The 23,483-nt window shown below is 45.3% G+C and overlaps 1 protein-coding gene and 1 long non-coding RNA gene across 3 annotated transcripts; one reads left to right on the forward strand and one right to left on the reverse strand.

Moving 5' to 3' along the window:
* Positions 1–8,955: 8,955 nt before the first annotated feature.
* Positions 8,956–10,555, reverse strand: LOC147983529 (acyl-[acyl-carrier-protein] desaturase 7, chloroplastic-like). Its single transcript, XM_087543004.1, has 2 exons — positions 10,425–10,555; positions 8,956–10,312 (listed from the first exon to the last, which is right to left on the reverse strand). Exons 1-2 carry the CDS (start codon positions 10,532–10,534, stop codon positions 9,193–9,195), a joined length of 1,230 nt encoding a protein of 409 aa, XP_087399130.1. The 5' UTR covers positions 10,535–10,555; the 3' UTR covers positions 8,956–9,192.
* Positions 10,556–15,790: 5,235 nt separating this feature from the next.
* Positions 15,791–20,628, forward strand: LOC147983530 (uncharacterized). 2 transcript variants are annotated; one of them, XR_015614978.1, is made up of 4 exons: positions 15,791–15,853; positions 17,469–17,519; positions 18,138–18,272; positions 18,864–20,628. It is a non-coding gene; the product is annotated as an uncharacterized LOC147983530 (long non-coding RNA). The 2 variants fall into 2 exon arrangements; XR_015614979.1 differs by lacking the exon at positions 15,791–15,853 and adding an exon at positions 15,874–16,680.
* Positions 20,629–23,483: the final 2,855 nt, after the last annotated feature.

A 23,483-nucleotide genomic window follows, 5' to 3' on the forward strand; every position in this document is an offset into this window, starting at 1 on the left:
ACAAATTAGTACTTATGTTGACCATGGCTGAGCTCCAGATTGAGTCCAGGCGCAACGGCGGCCATGGCTAGCTCCCTCTCTCTCTCCCAGCGGCGTCCTGGTAGCTGGCCTTGCACCCCTTGGCGCTGCCGCAGTAGATGCAGACCCGCCGGAACCGCGACGCCCACCGCTCCGGCGCCGCCTCGGCCACGCCGCCACATCATTCAAAAGTTCCCAACCTTTACTCTATAGACGGATGATGGCCTGTCATTTTGCTAAAAAAAAGATGGAGCCCTTTGAGCATAGCAGGCAAACAAAGCCTACGTAATAGCTTTCCAAAAATGTTTCATGCGCTAGTTTTAATGTTGAAAAACAGCTGCAAAGAAACCACAAATAAATCTGACCATGCAGAGTCTAGGATTTCTTTTTTGTCCAACAGCTTGAAAAGCAGTGCACATGGCTTCCTCTTTGGTCAATGAGCACACCAATAATTCACAAAATCGAAACCTTATCCTCCCAAAGGTGCTAATCTTGATGCAAACAAAAAGTGTAGATAGCATTGACTGCAGCACGTGATTTTTCAACGGCCTAAACAGTTGTATTATCCGGACATACATATGTTAGAATTCGGCATAGCACAAATACATATCCGGATAAATAGTCGCAGCATAACCATGATCCGGCCAACCTCTACGCCTATCAAAACCGAGGAAAGGATCCCGCTAGTAGATAGTAGAACGTATACATACTTAGAGGACGTGGAGTACTAGGGAAACAACTTCAGAGTTCAGAATTCTTTTTTCGTCAGAGTTTAGACAAATTCCTCGTGCACCACCCATCATTTCCCCAACATGCTCAGTTGCTCACACGATAGAATTTGTTCTCCACACTTGATTTCCTGACGGCCCAAACAAGTACTTATCATCCGAATTCTGTATGCTAGTAGATTTCATGTACTCCTTACGTCCTTTCCACCTTTGCATATAAGAATTGTCGGAAGTCAAACTCCGTAATGTTTTGACGATATTTGCATTATCAAAAATCAACATCAACAATACTAAAGTAATATAATATGAAACTTATCTTCACAAAAAATATTTTTTTGTGGATTTTGTACTTGTCAATGTTTGATTTTTGGGCAAATCTAGATTTTTAGAAAACTGTTGATTTTTCTCTCTATAAAGCTGGTCAAACTTTACAAATTTTAACTTCAGGCCAATCTTATATGCGGTTTTACTATGGGGTGAACGTCGACCGCGAGCAACACCTACACTTGTGGGCGCCTGTTCCAGTTTGAGGAGGAGATCTAGGCGAGGTGCACCGCCCGCATCATAGTCGGCCTGCCTCTGGACTCGCGAGAGCCGGACGAGGAGGAGCAGGAGGAGGAGCTGGAGCAGCAGCAGGTTCGGATGGAGGTGCCGGATCTGGAGGAGGATGAGAGACGAGTTGGCACCGACTACGCGTCTCAGCATGGAGGACACCATGGCGGTGTTTGTAGTCACCCAAGCGGCGGAAATGGCGGAGTAGCACGCCATCATGGAGTACTCCAGGATAAGGCCTATTTAAGGCCAACCGATAGTTCATCCGGCAGGAACGGGCGGGCCGACGAGATTTTCGCCGAACTTGACACAGAGGCGGAGGACGAGGCAGAGCAACCGGAGTTGCAGTTGCCGCCCATGTAACCAGAGCCGGGAACGAGTGAACTTGGATCAAAATGACGCTGAGCCTGTGAAGGACATGGCTATCTAAGAGCATCTACAGCCGGGCGTTCCAAACCCTCCTCAAACGTCTGGGAGGCCCGCCCGGTCACTGACCGGTCACAAAAAATTGACCTACACGGGCGCCTCAAACTGACCTCAAACGCCCGGGCTGACCGGGTGCCCCTCATATCCAGCCCAAATATGGGGCAGATATGGGGGCATCCGGGCGCGCCCGCCACGTCGGCCTAGTCCTCTATGGCCCGCAATGACCCAAATCCAGCCTCCACAAATATATGACGACCGATGAGCAAACCCTAATCAAACTCAGTCCGCACACTCCCGGCCTCTCCATTTCTCCCCGAAATATATCCACTTCATCTTCCCCCGCCATATCTTTTTTTTGAGAATCACCGGGGGAGGAGTCCCTCCACATGAATATATTGCTCAAAGTGGCCATAATGCCAGGAGAGTGATCCAGTTTATAAGGAAAACCGGATCGAAAACCTTAACAAAATGACCCCGTTTATGAGGAAAACTGAGCCGAAAACCAGACAAGTAACAAGTGTTACAAGGAAAGGAGAGGAGCAGGACGCCCAACATAAGGCAAGACCTAGCTAGCATACTAACAGGATCAGGTAGATGAAGGGTGCGTCAAGGGATCACAATACCAAGACTCTACAAACAGCCTAACGCACCGCACCGGTGTGCGTATCAAACCCCACGGCACAACAGAGGAGCATCCACAATCAGCGAGTGCCAAAGCTTAACACGAACCTTGTGCCAAAACTTAACACGAACCTTGACTGAGCGCTCCGCCACGGAAGTTCAAGACGATTAGCAAGTCGGGGAGGCGTCATTGCGTCGTCATTGAGCAAAGATGAACCAAGACAAGTCCAAGAGCCCGAGGCTCGCCTCAACAGAACAGGGTCATGAGCATGCATAGAACCAGGCCGGAGACCACACGTAGGGCAGCCAAAGAGAAACACATGAAGAAGAACACACCACCATCGGTCCTGAGCAGGCCCCAGCTCCACCAGCACGCGGGCCACCCTCAACCACACGCAACAACAGAAGCCATCGTTTGGGTCTCCAAGATGATGCCTCCGAGGAGGTAGTGTTGCCGAGGACACAACACCGCCATCCGATCCAGCATTGCCTGATCTTAGGTTTTCACCCGGAGACCACAAAGAAGAAGTTGTAGGTGCTGGAGCTCCACAACGGCACCTCCTGCAAGGAAAACGACATCCATAAACGTCGTTGCCGCCGGCATCGACATAGTCGATGCAGGGTTCTCATCCGGAGTTTGAGCACATCCCTACAACAAGACAGCACCTGACCACCACCACCATCGAACCCTTCGAGAGACGAAGAAGCACGACAAGCCACCGGAGCCAACCGCACCCTGCGGAGACCACCGGCACCAAACGTCAGCACTAGGCGCCAGATCCATCAACGGCCGATCGAACGCAGGCCCCTGGACGCAGCGCAGGCCGCCATGCCCTGCCGTGCACCATGCCGGCAAGGAGCAGAGGAGCACTACCCGAGGCCAGGAACCACCATGGTCCGAGCTGGAGCCATACATCAGGTGCGGCGGCACGCCCCACACGCGCCACCGCGCACCCGTCGGAGACCAGACCCGAAGCGCCCGCGGCGCCAATAGAAGTTAGTGAGATCAAGACCTGCTGCAGCAGCACCGCCACCACCTCCCATCACCACCACCTCCACTAGCAGTACTCACCACCACCCTCCTTTGCCCAAGCCGGACAACCACGGGCCGATCCAACCGGATCCAGCCAGTCCAGCGGAACGCACCACCGGCAAACATCCAGATCAGCGGGGCCACACGAAGGATGTCGCCGCACCCGCCCAGGACAGACCACCAGAGCACGGGAGGCCGGCACCGCGCCCCCGGCGTCGTCACGTCGCGCAGGGCGACCCAGATCCGCCCCCAGCGCCCACGATGGGCCTGCCTGCACCGCAAGACGTGGCCACAGGAGCCAGCCGGCACACCGGCCATCGCGACGGGAGGTAGCAGCCCTGGATCCGACGCCGGACGCCCGAGCCAGCCGGCACACGGGCCACCACGATGGGAGTCAGCCGCCTCAGATCTGCGTGAACCCAGCCGCAAGAGCCTCGCCGCCACCATCCCAGGGGCACGCGCGGCTTAGCCCGCGTCCCCTCCGGCAACGGCGAAGCAGAGGAGGGGTGGGGGGAGGTGCCGGCGGCGGCGCGGTAGGGCTTGCCCCCGAGTCGCCAGAGGAGACGACACGGGGGGAATTGATGGGTGCCCTCAGCTCTCCCCCGCCATATCTGACAGTGAATCCGACCTACTGGAGTGGCTCAAGGCCTCCAAGGATTCCGATGGCTCGTCCACACCCGACGAGGAGGAGCTAGCTCTCCGCATTGCCCTCCGCTGCTCGCTGATGTATCGGGGCGGTGGCTCCTCTTCTGGGGCGTCGGTGGCTGGCCGGGTGGGGAGCAGTACGTCTGCCGCACCCCACGCTCGTCCGTCGCGCTCCCTTCCGGCCCCTGCCAAGTAGCACTCAGCATCGCCCGCACCAACCCCTCCAGAGTGCCGCTAGGTGATGTTGCCGGCGGAACCGCAACCGGAGTCCGTGGGCTGCGCGTATCGGCTCGCAAAGAAGCGGGCGGCGGAAGCAGCTAACAACCGCGTATCCATGGGAGGATCGAGCAGATCCGCGCCACAGCCACTTCCCCCGGCTAGTGACGACGACAAGGACCTCCGCACCGCCATCCGCCTCTCGTACACGTCCACAGAGATGTACGCCTGACATCATCGCCGCAAAGATGAGAAGGCAGCGGTCGACAGCGGCGGAGAGAGCAGCACGACTCCAGGAGGAGCAGTTCCCGAGGCCCGTCGCATGGCGGGCATCATCACCTCGTCCTCATCCTCCTCCGCTTCAGACAATGACGACGCGCCCAGAGCAGCTGACGCCGACGCCGAGTCCAGCGGCAGAGAATCTACATACTGCAGGATGTTTAACTCAAACTTTCAGAACCAACTACCATTACATCAACCATCATGTGATTGCACCGAGCACCACGCACGCTGGTGTTAGTAAGTTGACCAGTAACTTTTATAAAACTGGTGACAAACAGGGTGGACGCATATGGGCCTGTGTATATCCATTGGACAAGTATATAGACAATGGAGATTGACCCGAGGGCCGGGAAGCGTAGTCAGAGGATGACGCTACAGTGTATCTCACATGGGTGCATGGCATGTTGGCATGTGACTGCACGGAGCACCACACATGCTGGGGTTAGTAAGTTGACCAATCGCTTTTGAAAAACTGGTGATGAACAGGGTGGACCCACAGGAGGGCTTCTCTATATCCATTGGTCGAGTATAAATAATGGAAAGAGGTTGTCGTCAATGGTGGTGAAGAGGTTCCCAATCGATACTTGCGCTCCAATAAACGGGCTATAAGTGTGTACCCTCGTTGATCTTCGTCAGCACCCGTCTCCGACTGAAGCAGATCAAATGACGCACTGTTTTCAAGCTCATTGTTATCAGGTTCAGGTCAACAGCTAGTTTGTGGTACTTAAACGATTCTTGAACGATAGAAAACACGCAAAACTGATTTGAAGAGAGTGTTACTGATCCTATGGACGGGATTGTATTGCCCTATATATATTGAATCCTCATGTACGTCGCTCCATAGCTGCTTGTCCGAGCCTACCCTGTCGCAACGATGAAATTAAAGCATTTTTTTCAAATATGTTAAGCGACAACACACTTGCCTTCTTCTGAAGATCTATGTAAACGTAGATGCAGGAGATGAAGGGGTGAGTGATGTCATATAGATCTTGACAAGGCTACATCACACACTAAATGGTAATTTGTTTCTAGCAACATTATACTGTATATGGGAGGAACACTCACCTGACACTGTACGCACGGACATGCATAGAAGGATTTGACGTTCTAATACTACCATTCGAAACAACGTAGTCACCTTTTCAGCAGTTTTTGTCCAATAAAAAGAAATCGGAAACAGGAGCTTCATGCAGAAAAAGACCAAAAAGGTGCAAAAAAGGGGGAAATGACCTGGCTGTGCGCATTGACCCGATTCGTGCGTATACTGAAAATGCAAGAAAAAGGTAATTTCACAAGCAACGCCCATCACCGTGTTATTGCAGCTAGACACAGAAGTAAATGGAGATGCATTTCCTTTATGATAAACTTGGTTTCAATTGATGATGTCTTTCAGGCTCGACACACGATTCTTTTCAGCCACATCATTCAAAAGTTCTGAACCTTTACTCTATAGACGGATGATGGCCTGTCATTTTGCTAAAAAAAATGGAACCCTTTGAGCATAGCAAGTAAACAAAGCCTACGTAATAGCTTTCCAAAAATGTTCCATGCGCTAGTCTCAATGTTAAAAAACAGCTGCAAACAAACCACAAATAAATCTGACCATGCAGAGTCTAAGCTTCCTTTTTCGTCCAACAACTTGAAAAGCAGTGCACATGGCTTCCCCTTTGGTCGATGGCTTCCCCTCCTGCCAAAGGTGCTAATCTTGATGCAAACAAAAGGTGCGGATAGCATTGACTATAGCTACTGCAGATACTATTCATCACTCAGGGTGCAGAATAAGTTATTCTTCACCCAATGTAATCTTACGATCATTTCATAATTAAATTACGTTTGGAATTCAAAAAAAAATATAGGTCAAAACACAAGAAAATTTGCAGTTTATGTGTATTTTACATTATATTTTTACGTTTGTAATATTACATAATAAAAAATATTTTTTACGACGATTATATATTTTCTTACGATCAATTTTTACGTCGAAAATAAGACAAAATTTACGAAACGTAAAATTTATAGGGGATTGACTATTCGTCATCCTGTGTGAGGAATAGTTATTCTTCACCTCCCTCTATTTTATCATCAATGCACCATAATTTTACGTTCCATAAGTTTTATCTTATTTCAAATGTAAAAAGAGAACGTAAGAGAATATATAATCACCGTAAAAACATAATGTAAAATATACATTAAATGCTATATTTCTTGTCTTATGACCTATATTTTTGTTTTCTTATGCCAAATTTTATGTAGGGAATCACTATGAATATAACTATTTGTATTCGAAATTTAATTTATTTATGAAACAATTGTAAGATTATCTCGAATGAAGAATAACTTATTCTGCACCCTGGGTGATGAATAGTAACTATATATACATATATATATATATATATATATATATATATATATACATAGGTACAGATATAAATATAGATATAGATTGAACATATCTGAGCCTATCATGCATGCTGATTGTCTATTTAAATTACTTAACTTTTTACAACAGTGGAAGCCGTCGGTTAAAGCTGTGGACAAGCACAGGCGGATCCTCTTGGGACCATACAGGGCCATGGGCCGACCTTCCAAAAATGCAAAATACAATTAGCAGTGTATATGGCCCATTAGATCCATTCCATCCGGCTGTTTTTACTAGGCCTAGCCTATTTTTGCTGCGTTGTGGGCAGTGCACTGTGGCCGAACGTGCAGTGCAATGCACCAACAAGTACCTACTAGCTACCACTTTCCAATCTGACATGCCTAAAAAAATCTTTCCAATCTGCCAGGTAAAGAATTTCCAATCCCCAGGATAAAAAATCCCACCTAGTTCTCAAATTCTTTTTACTCTAAAAGAAATCTCCAATTATTTTCCCTCCTAAAATATCTCTTTAGCTCTTCGGTTCCATCCCGTTATCTCTTTAGATATGTACTCCCTCCGTCCAGAAATGCTCGTCTGAGAAATGGAGGTATCTAGACGTATTTTAGTTCTAGATACATCCATTTTTATTAATTTTCCTGACAAGTATTTTTGGACGGAGGGAGTATATACTAGTGTATGGTACTTCTCTAATTATTCTACGCTTACAAAGCCTGAAAGACCATGTTATTTATTTGCACTTGAATATCGTTGTTTGGCACTGTAAACCTTCGGCCCCTCCTATATTTTGTGTCACGCTTTGCCTCTGGGGACAAGGACGTGACGGAGCTCCCGATTTATCGTGTGAAGGCTATGGTGGCTGAACTTATCAATCGAGATCGGGACTCCCAGTCGGCCTTACGCTTTCGTGATGTTGTTTCCTTCTTTTAGTCATTGTCCATAGGTTATTGGTCTGCATTTCTCCTACTGTATTCCCTACTGCATGAGCAGCTCTTTGAACCTATCCTTCCTATAGTTACATCTATGTGTTTCAGATCTTGCTTTGTGGCTTTATTTATAAAGTCGGGCTCACATCTTTTCTCTATAAAAAAAATCTTGCTTATGTTTGTATTTACATACACTTTCTTGTGAAATTATTTTTGATATTCTAACATGCGAGGTGAAGCTTAGTTTTTTTTTTGCAAATTATTATTTTTCACTAGTAGTTTATTTTGTATGAACTTGGGATTTTTTTAAAAATAAAAACTTGGATTAACTAGACTAGAAGTGCAAGTAACTCAAGAAAACAAATAAAATTACATCAAAAATCCATGATGAGACCTACATCCATCCCCCCCCCCCTCCCCCCGGCGCCCGCATGCAACTCCATCAATAGAGCCAACCTAAAGTTGTTGATGCGGATGGTATTCACGGTTCAGCCATACTAGTGCAATGGAAAAGAAGCCGTCACAATTGGAAGAGTCGCAAATTCAAGAGCCAGACTTGGGTTATATCTCATGAGCATCTTGCCGGTCCCCGAGGATGAAACAACGTGATAGGGATGCAGCCAGAGGACCAAACAGCAGTGAAAAGTTGTTGGCGCTAGTGCGTCGACATACCACGGAAACTCCAGCCCCATCTTCTAGAAAGGACTACAGGAATCTACGCTCATGAGCCCTGGACGCCACTGTCAAACTGGAGAAAAAGCTCATGGTAAACTAATTCAACATGTTATTGGTGCGACCATCAATGATGTGCCACTGTGGAACCCTAACCCTAACATATCTACGAGCTGGCACCGAGATTCCTGCACCTCACATGCTGAAGAGGCTTGCACAGGAGGGGAGCCCAGAAACTCATTGCCCACGGTGGTGGATGGCGGGAAATGGTTTGATGCTTACCCTAGTCGCTTCTTAGTGAAGAAAGAAAGGATGATAAATTCTTTTTGCAGGATGGACGTAGGATCACTTATTAATTTCAGTTAGTTTGGACTTTGGATGACTCTCAGTTAGAATTACGATGTTACATTTTGCAGCCAAAGAAAAAAAGAATTAGGATGTTACATTGATAAATAGACATACACGAATACAACTTTCACTCTCCTTGTATTATATTTATTTTTAGAATGTGATAAAACAACTTACGAAAATATAGTAGTACAATACCATACTCATAACTTCAACCTGATCAGAAAAAAAGTACTCATAGTGGCGCCGACAGTGGCAAAGTAGAGATGAAGAATACTTCATCTCAAAGGCTGGATCGAAAAATAATGATTTAAACGATATTTAGGGTATATGAAAGTAATAATTTGATTACCCCATGCTGTTGTTGAGAGGCTTATCAAAGATCCAGCTAAACGGGGCCGATGTTGCAGGCTGGGCTTTCTGGCCGCTGCGCTCGTGAGCCTTTTCCTCCAACCTGCGGATCTTGTGGGGCAAGGCGCACACGTACTCCCGCGCACGCCTCCCGTCGTCGGAGAGTTCCGCCGCCGCCAGCTCTTCCACCCCCCACTGCTTCATCAGGTGCTCCAAGATGCTACGGTAGTCGGAGGCGGTGTAAATGCCGGTCTGCTGCGCCACGGCCGCGTAGTGCGCGAAGAGGTCACCATCGCGGCTGTCTGTCATGAGGGACGCCGGCATGACGATCCGGCGGCGCATCATATACGCCAGCGCGCGCACGGCGCCGTCCGGGTCGATCTCGAACAGCTTCCCCACGATGCGCGTGTAGGCCAGCTCGTGGCGCTTCTCGTCGGCGGCGATGGCGCCGCATATGCGGGCCAGCACCAGGTCGCCATGCTCCTTGGCGTGACGGGCTGTGTTGCCGTGCGAGATGGAGGTGGCACGCTCCTGGAAGGCGACGTAGATGAAGCCGTGGTAGGGGCTCCGCGCAGCGTTCATGACCATGCCGGACTGGATGAGGTTGTGGATGGTCCTCTCGACCTGCCGCATGTCGACGCGGCCGGAGAGGAAGAGGTACCTGTTGAGCACGTCGCCGTGCCGGTTCTCCTCGGCAGACCAGCCGCGGATCCAGCGCGCCCAGGCAGTGCCGCTGGAGCCGGTGAGGTCGCGCACGGCCTCGAAGCGGTTGGGTATGCTCTGGTACGTCGGCAGCGCCTCCTCCGTGACCATGTTCCCCACGAGGCACACGAGGTGCGCGTCGGGCAGGCCGGCCGCGCGCGCGCTGATGTCGGAGCACGCCGCGTGGAAGCCGTCGGCGCCCAGCGACGCCGGGTCCGGCAGCAAGTCCGTCGGCTGCCACGCCACCTGCGCGGGCTTAAGGAGCGGCACCACGTTCGCCTCGGCCCAGGGCTCCAGCTGGTCGAACACCTCTAGCTTGGCCGGCTCCAGGTACGCCAGCCACTCTTGGTCAGCGCCCTCCTCCTCCTCGTGCTTAACCGCAACGGCGGCGCTGCGGCCAGTGCACGTGGTTCGCCTGCGAAAAATCCAGCGATCTATTGAATTGCATGCATTTATACAGTCCTACGTACACTTAATTCATCACAGATTCGCCTGAAGTGAAGGACATACAGTATGTATGTACGTACCGGTAAGTGATGGTGGTCACCTGCTGGAGACGGAGACCCGTAGCATTCCTTGTTCTTGTCCATGGCCTTGCTGGTGGACAAGGATGTTTGAGGAGCCATGAGGCCGCCATACCGCGCTCTGCTCTACTCCACCAAGATGGAAGCGGAGTACATCTTCTTTTGCGTGGTTGGCACATATCTTATATACCTAAGAGATTGATCCCCACTAACCTATTTATCTTAACATGCAAGCATGCCACATCACCATACAATTATAGATGGGATAAGGCCCACCATAACATACAACCATGCATGATAAAGACCCACCACCACATGCAACCATGCATGGGAGAATAATTATCATTCTATTGTTCAACTTAAATTCAATAAATATTTTATCACATATAATAAGTCATATGCATGTTTAATTTTGGTTCATGTGTTGTTAATCTAAAAATTTATATTTCACACAATCTAATCTTATTGAAATATATTGCAACCAATTCCCGCAGCAACGCGCGGGGCATCATCTAGTTTATAGAGCAGCTAGCTTCACTCCTCCATTAGTAAGTGCCTACAGCTTCACTCCACCATGAGTAAGTGCCGGGAGTAAAAAGGGAATGGCGACATGCAAGTCATGTGACTTTTATATTTGGACAAAGATCCTACGGCGCATAACCCTTCTTCCTCCTCCTCAGCAGACTGCCAAAGGGGCCGCCGGTCGAACCGCCGGCCCCCGCCACCCGCGACCGCCTTCCCCTGAACTGTCCCCCCACCACCCCCGGCCACCCATCTAGCCCCACTCTCTCCCCCCCTCCCCCCTCCGGTGTCAAGTTTTTTCTCCGGCGAAGCCCCACCATCGCCCCCATGCTAAACCCTAAGATAGATAATGGGGTAGCCCTCCGATGAGCCCCTTTCTTCTCTTTTCTTTCCTCCGCGAACTCTCAAAAATCGATTGACCCCAATTTGAAATTCAGTTGACTGTCATTTAGCTAATGCGATTCAAAATAATGATTTATAGACCAGCTTCACACTACGAGTCAATCGCCGAGAATAACCATTTAAATTGGCAAACAAACTTTTCTCCGTACTCTCTCCGATCCATATCAATTAACACTACTTTAGTACAACTTTGTACTAAAGCTGATTTGAGGTAGCGTTAATTAATTTGGATCGGAGACTACATTTATAGACCAGCTTCACACTATGAGTCAAGCACAGAGAATAACCATTTAAATTGACAAACAAACTTTTGTTCGCCCTCCCGCTCATCCATACCAATTAACAATATATTGTACAACTTTGTACTAAAGTTGACCTGAGGTAGCGTTAGTTAATTTGGATCACAGACTACATTTTGTATACGTGCCTGAATTTTGTGTGTGATTGTGTACCAGTATTAGAAAGGGCAAAGTGAGTGAAAGAATCTTTCAGTTTGGGATAGCAATTCTGCCAGTGGGCTGGAAATATATAGTTTGAAAAACTTATCTTTCAACTTACCTTGAATTTATGTACAACTGAAATTATCTAACCAAATGAGAAAAAAATTGTTGCCGCCAAAGTTTTGGTAAAATTTTAAATCCCGGTCGCATATGCAATGCAATAATGCATAGTCCACAACTCCACATAAGTGATTCATGGCTGCACGGTACATATGGGTTGATTCAGAACATCTGCTAGTATTAGATATGGAGTAGGATTAATATGGACCAGTATTAGATTTGGCACCCACATTATTGCGCCATGTGCATGCAAGCCGACGTGCCGGGGCGGAAACATTTGCTAATTAAACTCTCTGTTAGGTTTGCATATCGATCATGGGCCGAACTGGTCAAATGCATGGGCGAACCACTGTGCCGCTCAAGCCAAACTGAAAACTATTCATCAAAATATGGGCAACGCTGCCGGTCTAATTCAGCAAATAGTTGGCTGAAAATATATTGGGCATGTCTCTCCATGTTTAGTTAGGAAGTATCAATCAAGATAATTATGATCACAAGACTTGTTCACCTTCCCAGAGTACGGAAATGAATATTGAATAGTGATATAGTGCAGGGGTTCCTGAGGAATCTAAAATTTCATGTTATGAGATCGCTTGCTTTTTGCTCAACAGATTTTGTTGTTATTTAGTAGGACGCCGATAACTATCACACGTATGGCACAATGGACACCCGACCACACGACTCGTCCGGTTGTATCCAGAAGCCAGCCGACACGGCCCTGTGTGGGCGAACATTAAAACTGCCCACACGTTCGGGTGCAGCTACGATGGACCACACAACCCTGTGTGCCAACTGCTCACCCCTATCCCGTGAGCGCGAACGCATGTGTGATTAACTTTAGTTGCCATGTGTAATTAACTATAGTTGTCATGTTTAATTACTATAGTTGCCATATGTGATTAACATTAGTTGCAATACATCATTAATTATAGTTACCATGTGTAACTAATTAGAGTTGTCACGTGTGGTCACACCATAGTTGCCATGTATGGTCAAACATAGTTGTCGTGTGTGATTAACTAGTTGCCACGTGTGGTCAAACCATAGTTGCCATGCATGGTCAACTATAGTTGTCACATATGCACAACTGTAGTTGCCATCTATCACCGTGCGAGCGTCGTGTGGATGAAGAGGAGTTTCACCCACACGTTGGGGCGAGCGTCGTGTGTCCATTCGGGCGAGGAGCGCCCACACATGTGGCACTAAATGATAACGCCCAAACGACGTTGGCTGCTTACGTGGCTCTTGATCCAGATGGCAACTACTGTAATATTCGTGCAAATGAATCGAACGACATCGATTGTGTTTCGGCCATGTTAATAAGTGCCACACGTGTGGGCGTTATCATTTAGGATTTAGTAACCTTTCCTGTTGCCGAGTAAAGCCACTTTTAAGATGGAATTCGATAACTTGTGGTTATTGCAATTTTGACGATGTACCCAGATTGGTTTTTCTCCGGCCAATAACAGACTGGAAACCAAAAATTTCAGTGGTCTCCGAAAACTTGGTTACCGCCCAGTTCTTTTGAAATTAAACGATAGAAACCGTGTCAATATGCTTCATATACATACATTACATATTTTTTTGAGTCGGGCACATACATTGCATATGAAATGACTTTACCCAGTTGTAGGGTGTGCAACCTGCCAGTGTCACGTTGCGATTTCAATTCTCTCTAGTGCGAAATACTTTTTTTTTGCTTTATCCAACGCTTTGAAAAAATTGATTTAGGTGCCCGTAGCAATTAGTCAAACTAGTGATCTTGGATAGGTAAGGAAGCCAGCTTGACCAATTTAATCGGAAGCGCTTCGTGTATGCATTGTGTTAAACTAAGTATATTTAGATGTAAGAAACATTTGAATTCAAAATTCATTTCAAAATTTCATGCAAAAAAGCTGGATTTGTCGAAATATTTTGGAAACCGAATTTCCCGCACCCTCCAAAAAAACAATTTTTGAATAAAAAAAAGTAAACTTGGTCCCAGTAATGGAATCTTGCTAACCGACCAACTACCACTATAGAAATTATATCCATGCAACATGCCATCAAGATAAGTTGTGTTATTTTTCTCATTCTCTATTAATTAAGAGCAATCCTAACGTGTTGTTTTCCTACAACAGATTTTCTTGATCTTAGAACTGTTGATAGATTTATACAAAGGTATGGGTTAGACAAGTAGATCAACGCAGGACCCAGGACTACGCATGTAGTACCAGATACAAGCTTCCATCTGAGCTAATTCCTCCTCAGCACTGTTAATCAGTCCTTCGGCACATTGATTAACACCGCACCTTTTTTTCTTGGAAAATATAATTGATCTGCCCCACCGACGTGGTGACGGGTGCTCCTCTTCCTGGTCATCAGGACAAATTAGAAACAATAAGGTGTGCACGAAGGGCCAGTAACCGCGCGGTGCACGTGTCCTTTTACTGTATTAGTAATTTGTACGTGCTTTGCACGTCAGCTGATTACGTATAAGCATGGTACTAAATTAGTGTAAAAAACTAAAGTACGCATACTATGATAAAATTTTCATAGAAGCTTCAAATGCAGATATCCAATAGACATTTGTGGAATCATTTTTGGGCTTGGCAAGGCCAGATAACAACTATTCCCCCAATAAACATAGTACAATGATTTTCTTTGTATGAAACATTAGATATAATCTTTGCCCTTTTATATATATAAAAATTGTTTAGGAAGTCCTTCTGTTTATTGGACTCATACTAAACTTTCTTTTTGGAGAAAAATGATGTGAAAAGAAGAAGTGTGATTAATTATAAATTTTCACCATCTCTATCTCATGTCGGCTAAGAAAGTAAAAAAGTCAAAACGTACTATTTGATAGGTTATTTGCACATTTTTTTCTCATTCTAATTATCCTAGGTACCTTACTACTTGTTTCAAATAATAAGAAAATCAAAAAGTTCATCATGTATACAACATTGCAATGCTAGGCTCACATGCCAGTCTCTCGTGAAGCGGTCGATGCATACATGTAGCCAGGTAGTACGAATTAATAAATAATTTAAAGGAGCAAGTGTGTAGTCCAGCCCATAGTGGAAAGATCCAGAGCATGGTTAGATGGTGGGTCACACAGCGAATTTTAGAAATATCAGACATGGATTTGAAGCAGCCACTGTTCATGCAAATCCCACTGCTCCCAACCGTTAGATTGAGAGCACCAACGATCAGGATTGCTATTCTAGATTCATTCAAAACTCGTACACTATACAGTGGTATAGATTAGCGGTAGAAAAAAATTACGAGATCGAAAGCAGTCGGGCAAAACCTACCTAGCCAAGGGTCTGCGCACGACCCCCTTCTCGCTTGAGGACGCCGCCGCCTTCTCTCCTCTCCCTCGATTATTCTCCTCACGCCGCCACCAGCCACCTCCCCGCGCGACGCCCCTCCACCTCGAGCAGGCCGGAGGCGGCACCGATGGTCGAGCCCCGCCACGGTGGTGGACCCTCGGAAGGGCAAGGAGTTGGTCATGATTCCTTCTCCTCCGAGCTCCGCGGGCAGCAGCAACTCCTCCACCCCCTCCCACGACTACCTCGGAGGCGGCGTCGATGGGTCGAGCTCCGCCGCGGCGTGGGTCGACAGGAAGGGCAGGCTTGCCGCCGTTCCCTTTCCGGCACCTTTTCCCCCAAGCTCCGCGAGCAGCTTCCCCGACTTCGCCTTTGCCTTGGGTCAATCTCCACGGCGGGGATGAGGATGATGGTGCAGAGGAACGTGACAGGGTCGTTCGACTAGGAACTGGAGTTCCACCATATCCTGCGACAGCAGCGGGCGGTTATCATGGAGGAAGGCAAGGAGCAGCTGGTGACGGGCTTCCGCGATGTTGTTTCTTGGAGTTACTAGAGTGCGTTCTTGAGCCTTACTTGGTTTCTTCTCGAGCAGGTGGAATCGTCATACGCCAAGGATGCGCTCCTGAGAAAGGAAAAGGTATAGCCTGAATCTGAATCTGGTCTTCTTGCTTGCTGAATTGTGATTTGGAGTATGGGACTGTGATGATTTTCTTGTTCAGGGTGTGGAAGTGTGATCTCTTCAGTTTGTTGAAATCTTGGGGATGATTTAGAGTAATACACGCGCAATCTTGGGCAAATGTTGGGGACCGTTTGATTAGGTATTTCATGATTATGACTCGGGGTTCTTCTTGTGGTGCAGTGTGAATTTAGAGACAAACGAGCATCTTGTTGTGATTATTGGAAACTGTTCAAGATTTAGGTTTCCAGTCTTGTGCTAATTGATTCTCCTACTCAGCGTGATGACATATTTTGCTGCAAGTGGAGAATGTGGGGAGATATGAGGATCATGTCGTGGCAATGGTTGTTGTGATACTTTTGCAACAAATCCTTAACTCAAAATGAATCAGTTTTCAGTGTAAATGACTCGTATTATAGGAGAAGTTAATCTGAATGCTTGCACTGTATTACTTAACTTGACGTACATTGTCTAGATCCTCGACCACTTTTATGCAAAAGCCTTTGGTCTCTTACTCCATCCTGGAGTTTGGTCGAGAAGTTTGGGCCTTTGGCCATCTGTTACCTAAACGTTTGAATCTGACTACAAAGCCTCGAAAGTCGAAGCTCAGTTCATATAAAAATCGGCAAGAGTATATAGGATTTGGACACATCCACATTTTTCAATCTTGTTAGTCCTTTCACCTTGCTAATACAAAATGTGTGAATCCTGATGCTAACTCCATGGAGTAGGAGGTGAGACCCAGGCCTGAAAAGGGGAAATCGCCCTGGAGTTGGCTCAAGAACAGGGTATGACCTGAATCTTGTTTAATCTTCGCACTTGTGATTCTTGGGTAGTATGACCATATGAGCATTCCTGTACTTAACTATTTTATGTGCATAGAAACTGGAATTGGATTCTTGATTTCTGCTTGTTAATGTTAATTCTGGACATATTAGTTTAATCAAGGCAAGGAATCTTGGTTAGTGCATCATGTGGCGTCCTAGAGTAGAGGAGGAATCTTGGGCAAATGTTGGCAGCAGTACACACATCCTTGTTGATTGTGGGTCTTTCATAAATCTGGCATTGTATATTGAAGCGCATGGCTATCTTGTTGCAATTTCCCTGTAAAATTTGTGGAAATCACGAGGTCATGTCCTGATTACTGCAATATTTTTGTAACAGGGCCTGAAGTCGAATGTACGACTTCCTTTGTAAACAGATATTGCTATCAAAAGATTTAGTCTAGACATTAGTTCAAGACGGCATAACCAAGCATAATTTCTCTAAATCATTTGTCATTTACATGCAAAATGTCTGACCACTTCAGGATTTGGTTGAGAAGTTTCGGCATTTGGTTGATTGGTACCTCGAACTCTTTCAGAAACCTCAGAATCTAATTTCATTTACACTTCCATTTATTAGTTCCCGAAAATAAAGAGCTTTGGACTTGAACGTTTGTGGTCTTGCTATTACATTCTTGTTTCTTTTTACTGGGAAAAGGAAAATGCTCGACTTCTTGTTGATTCTGTACAATTGTAAGACTGGCAGGATATATGGACTTTTAACTTCGTTTTCTTCATTTCTTGTCAAATAGATTTTTTGTAGAGAAGGAAGGCAAATATGTTCGGGACATGTGCGGCACCAGGTTTGTCTCCATTTTGCCTAATGTGATGTTCAAATTTTAAGTGCGTGAAATATAAGGATGAAAGTCCTAGATCACAAGATACTTTGATTCAACTGTACGATGAACTGTTCAGAAGGACTATTTTCTCTTTTATGGATACTAAATTGTATGTTAACTCTTGGTTGTGATAGTTTGATGGAATCTAAATCATACTTGTACTGTTGTTGAGTTTATTAGACAATAACATATATACTCTTCTTTTCTTATTGAACAGCAACAAATCAATATCGGTGATGGGATTATATATGATAGTGGTTTCAAAAACCGAAAATTGGAATAAAAACAAACTTTCCATCACATTTTTAGATATGTTGTTTCCATGTTGTACTCTGTAATTTCAATTCTCGTATTTGTGTGGTTGTTGCAGACACAACCCATCTCCGAAGTAAGGAATCATTATATTGTTTCTTCTAATGGGATGAACAATCTTGATGGCTATTCAGAATTTAGACCAGTGATCGGAGATGGGGAGTGTTTCTACAGGAGCTTCATATTTCCCTTGTTTTGTTTGTTAGGGTTTGGGTTTAGGTCTGATCGATTGGCATTTCTGTTTCACCCCTCGATGACGACGGCGCACAGGACGAGCTGTAGCGAACGAACCTGGAGACCCTCAAGGGTATAATGCATCATGAAGATAGCAGTTCCAAGGTGGCTTCAGTTCTGGGCATGAACCAGTATGGTGGTGTTTGGGAAATTGTTGGTAAAAGCACTTAGGTAATAGTATTGAGCCCTAAGAACTCTCTGTTTCCCTAAGAACTAAGGACACTCACGCATGTCGATCTTTTCTTAACCAAATAATTTCCTATTTCAATTTTTTTCATTCCTATCAATCATGGGATGAAAGCTAGCATTAAAACATATTAAGCAACAACAACATTCCCAGGAAAAGCATATAATTTGCTTTTGGTAAAATAAATCCATTGTCATTTAATTGTGTTGTTTTCCCCGACATGCTAATTCCATTTTTTTGTCAACTCAGGGGAACAACATGTGTGCCTATGCAGTTTGTTAACTTGCAAGCGAGTGTCAGTTCTTCTGAACATATGCCTCGTGGTAGAAATGGTTAAGAACATAATCAACTTTGTGCTTACATCAAGGTGAAGATATTTCATGTTAAGAATGGCCCGATGAGAGCTTTGTGGTATCTAACAACAGTGAAGTACACAGAGTCATATGAATAGAAAATGTAGTCATTAACGAGGGCCAGAATTTAGAAAACAGATTTAGCTTCATAGGTCAATCCTCTTGGTGATTCATTTTTTCATCATTTGATTTCCTTTCCTGTGGCATTTCTTTGTATTGCAGGACCTAGCGGTGCTGAAAACGTACCTGCCAATGGAGAGAAGGGCTCAAGAAGGACTGTCGAGCTTAATGATTCCATAACTAGGCTAAAAGGAGCATCAGCAACTATTTCAGCGGTTACCGCAAAGGCCAAGTAGTTGATCAGGAGTAGGATCAATTTCTGTGCATTCTTGCATGTGCCGCACTGATCATTCTCACGTTTGGAATTTGGCTTTAGTCTTTGGTTCCTGTTGAGGTATCACACTAACTCCTCTTGACCCTCTTAATTTTTTTCTGTGTGTTTGACAGTTTGGTCTCTGTTGTTCTTTGCGTATTTACTTGCTACTATGTATGCTTCGCACGTCTTGTGTTTGTTTTTATTCCAACTGTGGTTACGATTGTGGTTTTGCTGGTCAATGTATTCTGCTGCTCAATGTCTGAGGTCTGCCCCTGTGTTTTCTTTATGGATGCCAGACCTTCTTAGTTAATGTGACCGGCAGCTCAACGGTTTCAGTCTTTTGTAGACCATTCTGTATTTTACTTCCCCTAAAAAATTGCATACATACATGCTGAAGCCTGCTTTGATGCTAGAAAATAAACCAAGGGAACCACAGCCCCATGGGTGATTCTTTGGGCAAGATAGATATACAGAATTGTTTCTGGTGGCGTAAATCATTAGATAGGAGCCTTGGGAGAGTCAAAGCTCCAATTTGGACCATTTGGTTCCATCACATCCCTACCATTACTGCGATAAACACATCCCACTTTATGCTATTTTTTTATTAATTCCTGCATGCTTAAGATATTTTGGTCTCAATTAAACCAGCCGTTTTTGAAGTTCAAACATCATGGTGATTTAGGTGTTCTTTTAAGACTTTGGTCAGCAACTTCAGGATGAGTTATTATTGTTGTTTATGCAATATGCCATTTTTATTGTCTTGACAAGTGTTTGTTTGGACATAATAGTCGCTGCTATTTGATGAATACTTTTTTTCAAACCGAGCATCTAAGTAGCTGGCGAATCCAGTTCAACAAAGTAGCAGGGCAATGAAGATGTTTCTTTGAATGTTTTGCAGCAAGAGACTTTAGTAGTTTAATATGTGCTTGATGCTTCCTGATAATATATGTATGTTGTTAGAAAGAGCTAATATGTTTTCCTGGCTACTTTAGTGGCTATACATTCTGCAACACATCATTGTTTTAATTTCAAGGTGGTTCATAAATATGCATTGATTACTTCAGTATTATGGTTGGTCATCCATGATGCATTTATAGGTCCATTTGATGATGAATCCCATCCCATCTTGAATACCCCCCTCTGCATTTCAAAGGTACTAGCTAGCATTACTGTGTTTGTGTTTGCCGATTAAGTTTTGAGATCAATAGCTATTATGTTTGTTCTGAATGTTTTGTATATGACAGCTTCTGTACATACTGGTTTCCAGATAAGTCGGCTATGATATTAAAATCAGTTTTGTGTTGTGCAACAAATATCTTGAGAGTGCCCACTCCCAGGATTTTAATGTTGATGTATGGTCCTAGCCATATTTGATAGCATATAGTTTGTACTGTCATTTCTCTTTTTGCGGTTAAAAGATATGTCAGTTCAGTTGTCCAAGAAGAAGTTTAGAGGTTACTTCAGTACTTTGGGTCATTAGTTCCGAGAAAACATTTTAGGCTTTCCCTTCTGCTGTTGTTCATGAGGATATCCCTTTTTTGTATTCTTGTGTTAATTAAGAAAAATTTATACCATATTATTTGGAACTTATCTCAGCTTTTTTGTTTGCAAATTGATTTGTTAACTTTTGGTGTAGGGAGATCAACTACCTCTTACTTGCATTGCATGTTAGAGCACTTTGGTGAAGACATATGTAATGTAAGAGATATTCTCCTCTTCAGTTCGACTTCTTACAAATGAAATAAAAAAATAAGACTTTTTTGAGATTTCAATACGGACTGCGTACGAATGTCAGAGTATATGGCAATGTCGCCGCTGGAGCCAACACGGCATCTACCGATGCTATTATATTGATGTCCTTGTCTATGATGGCATTTTAGTTTCTTTCTCACGTGATGCATCAATATAATAAGTTTATCAAGAATTGCATATCCAGATCCAAAAAGGGAGCTGAAACCTGGTGCCAGACCATTCTATGAATGTTGCATTTGCATTGTTTTGTCTGGTCCAATAACAGTACTTGGTTCAGATAAGCAGTGAAAGGGGCGCACCCTACCTAGCACCGCCCTAGCTTCCTCTCACGCGGCACACCAAGGGTGCGCCCCAACCACTAGTAGCAATTAAGAAGAAGCAAGTTATTGTAGACGTGGCCTGATTGACATGTTTGAACATATTTATCTTTTCGTGAACTAGATATTTCATTGCTTGACATAGTAGGTACAATCGTTTGTGCGCAGCAGCTCAATCTCTGCTGCCCGAGTCATGCTCATACGGATCCAATCAAAATTTGAACCCCGGTTTTCCTATGAATCCTGGTTGCATATATATGCAATTATGCATAGTGATTCTTGGCTGCTCATACGGATAGGTTAAGAATATCCGCTAGGAATTAACATGGGCAACTACTTCTAGATTTGGTACACACATTACTGCGCCATGTGCATGCAAGCCAACGTGCCGGGAAGGAAACATTTGCTGAAGTCTCTCTGCTAGGTTTGCATATCGATCAGGGCCGAATTTGTTAAATGCATGGGCGAACCAATGTGCCGCTTAAGCCAAACAGAAAACTATTCGCCTGAGAAAAGGCCTCAACTCCCTTGTGGCTCTCACCGATTGGAGCATCTGGAAGCATCGCAATGCCGCTTTCTTCGACGACCTCCGACCATCTACCGACGTCCTTGTTCACACCATCAAGGAGGAGGCCTGGCTTTGGTCCAGAGCCGGCGCCCTAGGCTTAGCATCTATTATCCCTATAACCTAGATCGTGTGTATAAAGGCTGAGCATCCTCCTTCATGCTCGCGCCGCATTCCTGGGGACGCCGTTGAGCGTACGCCCCCGTGAGTGCTACCCTGTACTTCTCCTTTCCACCTATCAATAAAATGATACGCAACCTTACGTATTCACGAAAAAAAAACCCGGCAAAGCTGCCGGTCCAATTCGGCAAAGAGTTGGCTGAAGTGCAAGATAGTAAAATGATGGCAGGCCTTGTCGTGCTTCCCAATGTGATTGAAATGAATATTGAATAGTGATGTGGGTAGGGGTGCCCGAGGAATCGAAATTTTGATGTTACACTACACCGTAAACACACACGATAGATTGGATCGCACATCCAAACAGATGGCGCAGGCTGCTATTTATATTCAGAGTACAATAACCGATCATGTACAACAGAAAGATATGCTCGGTTATAGATATGTACGTGTAGTACAAGTTAGCTAACAATATCTAACTACCTGCTAGATACTAACTAATCACAGCTATCATGTATATCTGCTAACACTCCCCCTCAATCTTAGCTCCCGAGAGATTGGGATTGTGACGCAGAAGTCGAAGCTGTGCAGCGCCAATCGGTTTGGTGAAGCCATCAGCTAGCTGGTCCTGAGATGACACGAAGCGTATGTCCAATCTCTTGCGCGCTACTCGTTCCCGAACAAAATGGAAGTCAACCTCAATGTGTTTGGTGCGTGCATGGAAAACCGGATTAGCAGACAAGTATGTCGCTCCTATGTTGTCGCACCACAACACCGGTGGTCTCCATTGCCGAATGCCAAGCTCGCCAAGTAGAGTTTGAAGCCAAATCAACTCTGCTGTTGCATTTGCCAGCGCCTTGTACTCGGCTTCGGTAGTCGACCGAGACACCGTAGCCTGTCTCCTCGCGCTCCAAGACACAGATTAGAGCCAAAGAACAACACAAAACCGCTGGTAGAGCGCCGATCATCAGTCGACCCGGCCCAATCAGCATCAGAGAAAACACTTAGCAGGGTGGACGTGGATTTGCTGATTTTCAATCCTATGTCGGCTGTGTGCTTCAAATATCGCAAGATACGTTTCGCTGCTGTCCAATGCTCCTCTGCTGGCGAGTGAAGATACTGGCACACTTTGTTTACGACATAGCTGATGTCCGGGCGAGTCAAAGTCAGATATTGCAATGCCCCCACAATACTCCTGTATCTCGTGGCTCCTTCTGATGACAGAAGTTGTCCTCCTTCTCGGGACAGAGTCTCCGAAGTAGACATTGGCGAAGTAACCGGTTTGCAGTCAACCAGACCTACTCTCCTCAAGAGATCGGATGTGTATTTGGTCTGTTTCAGCAGTATAGACTCCCCCTGGTGATGCACTTCAAATTCCTAGAAAATAATGAAGGTCATCCAAGTCCTTCAAAGCAAAAGCTTCATGCAGACTACTAACAAGTGATGTTATTGAAGGAAATATGCCCTAGAGGCAATAATAAAGTTATTATTTATTTCCTTATATCATGATAAATGTTTATTATTCATGCTAGAATTGTATTAACCGGAAACATCATACATGTGTGAATACATAGACAAACAGAGTATTACTAGTATGCCTCTACTTGACTAGCTCGTTAATCGAAGATGGTTATGTTTCCTAACCATGAACAAAAGAGTTGTTATTTGATTAACGGGATCACATCATTAGAAGAATGATGTGATTGACATGACCC

Source organism: Triticum urartu, chromosome 2A (assembly GCF_056163025.1).
Source record: "Triticum urartu cultivar PI428250 chromosome 2A, HENAU_Tu73, whole genome shotgun sequence".
Taxonomy (NCBI): domain Eukaryota; kingdom Viridiplantae; phylum Streptophyta; class Magnoliopsida; order Poales; family Poaceae; genus Triticum; species Triticum urartu.

Excerpts from the sequence above, each read along its gene's own strand:
- LOC147983529 (XM_087543004.1), bottom strand. The coding sequence starts at position 10,534 with ATGGCGGCCTCATGGCTCCTCAAACATCCTTGTCCACCAGCAAGGCCA. Across the intron at positions 10,313-10,424 it reads GTGACCACCATCACTTACCG|GCGAACCACGTGCACTGGCC; the intron begins GTACGTACATAC and ends GATTTTTCGCAG.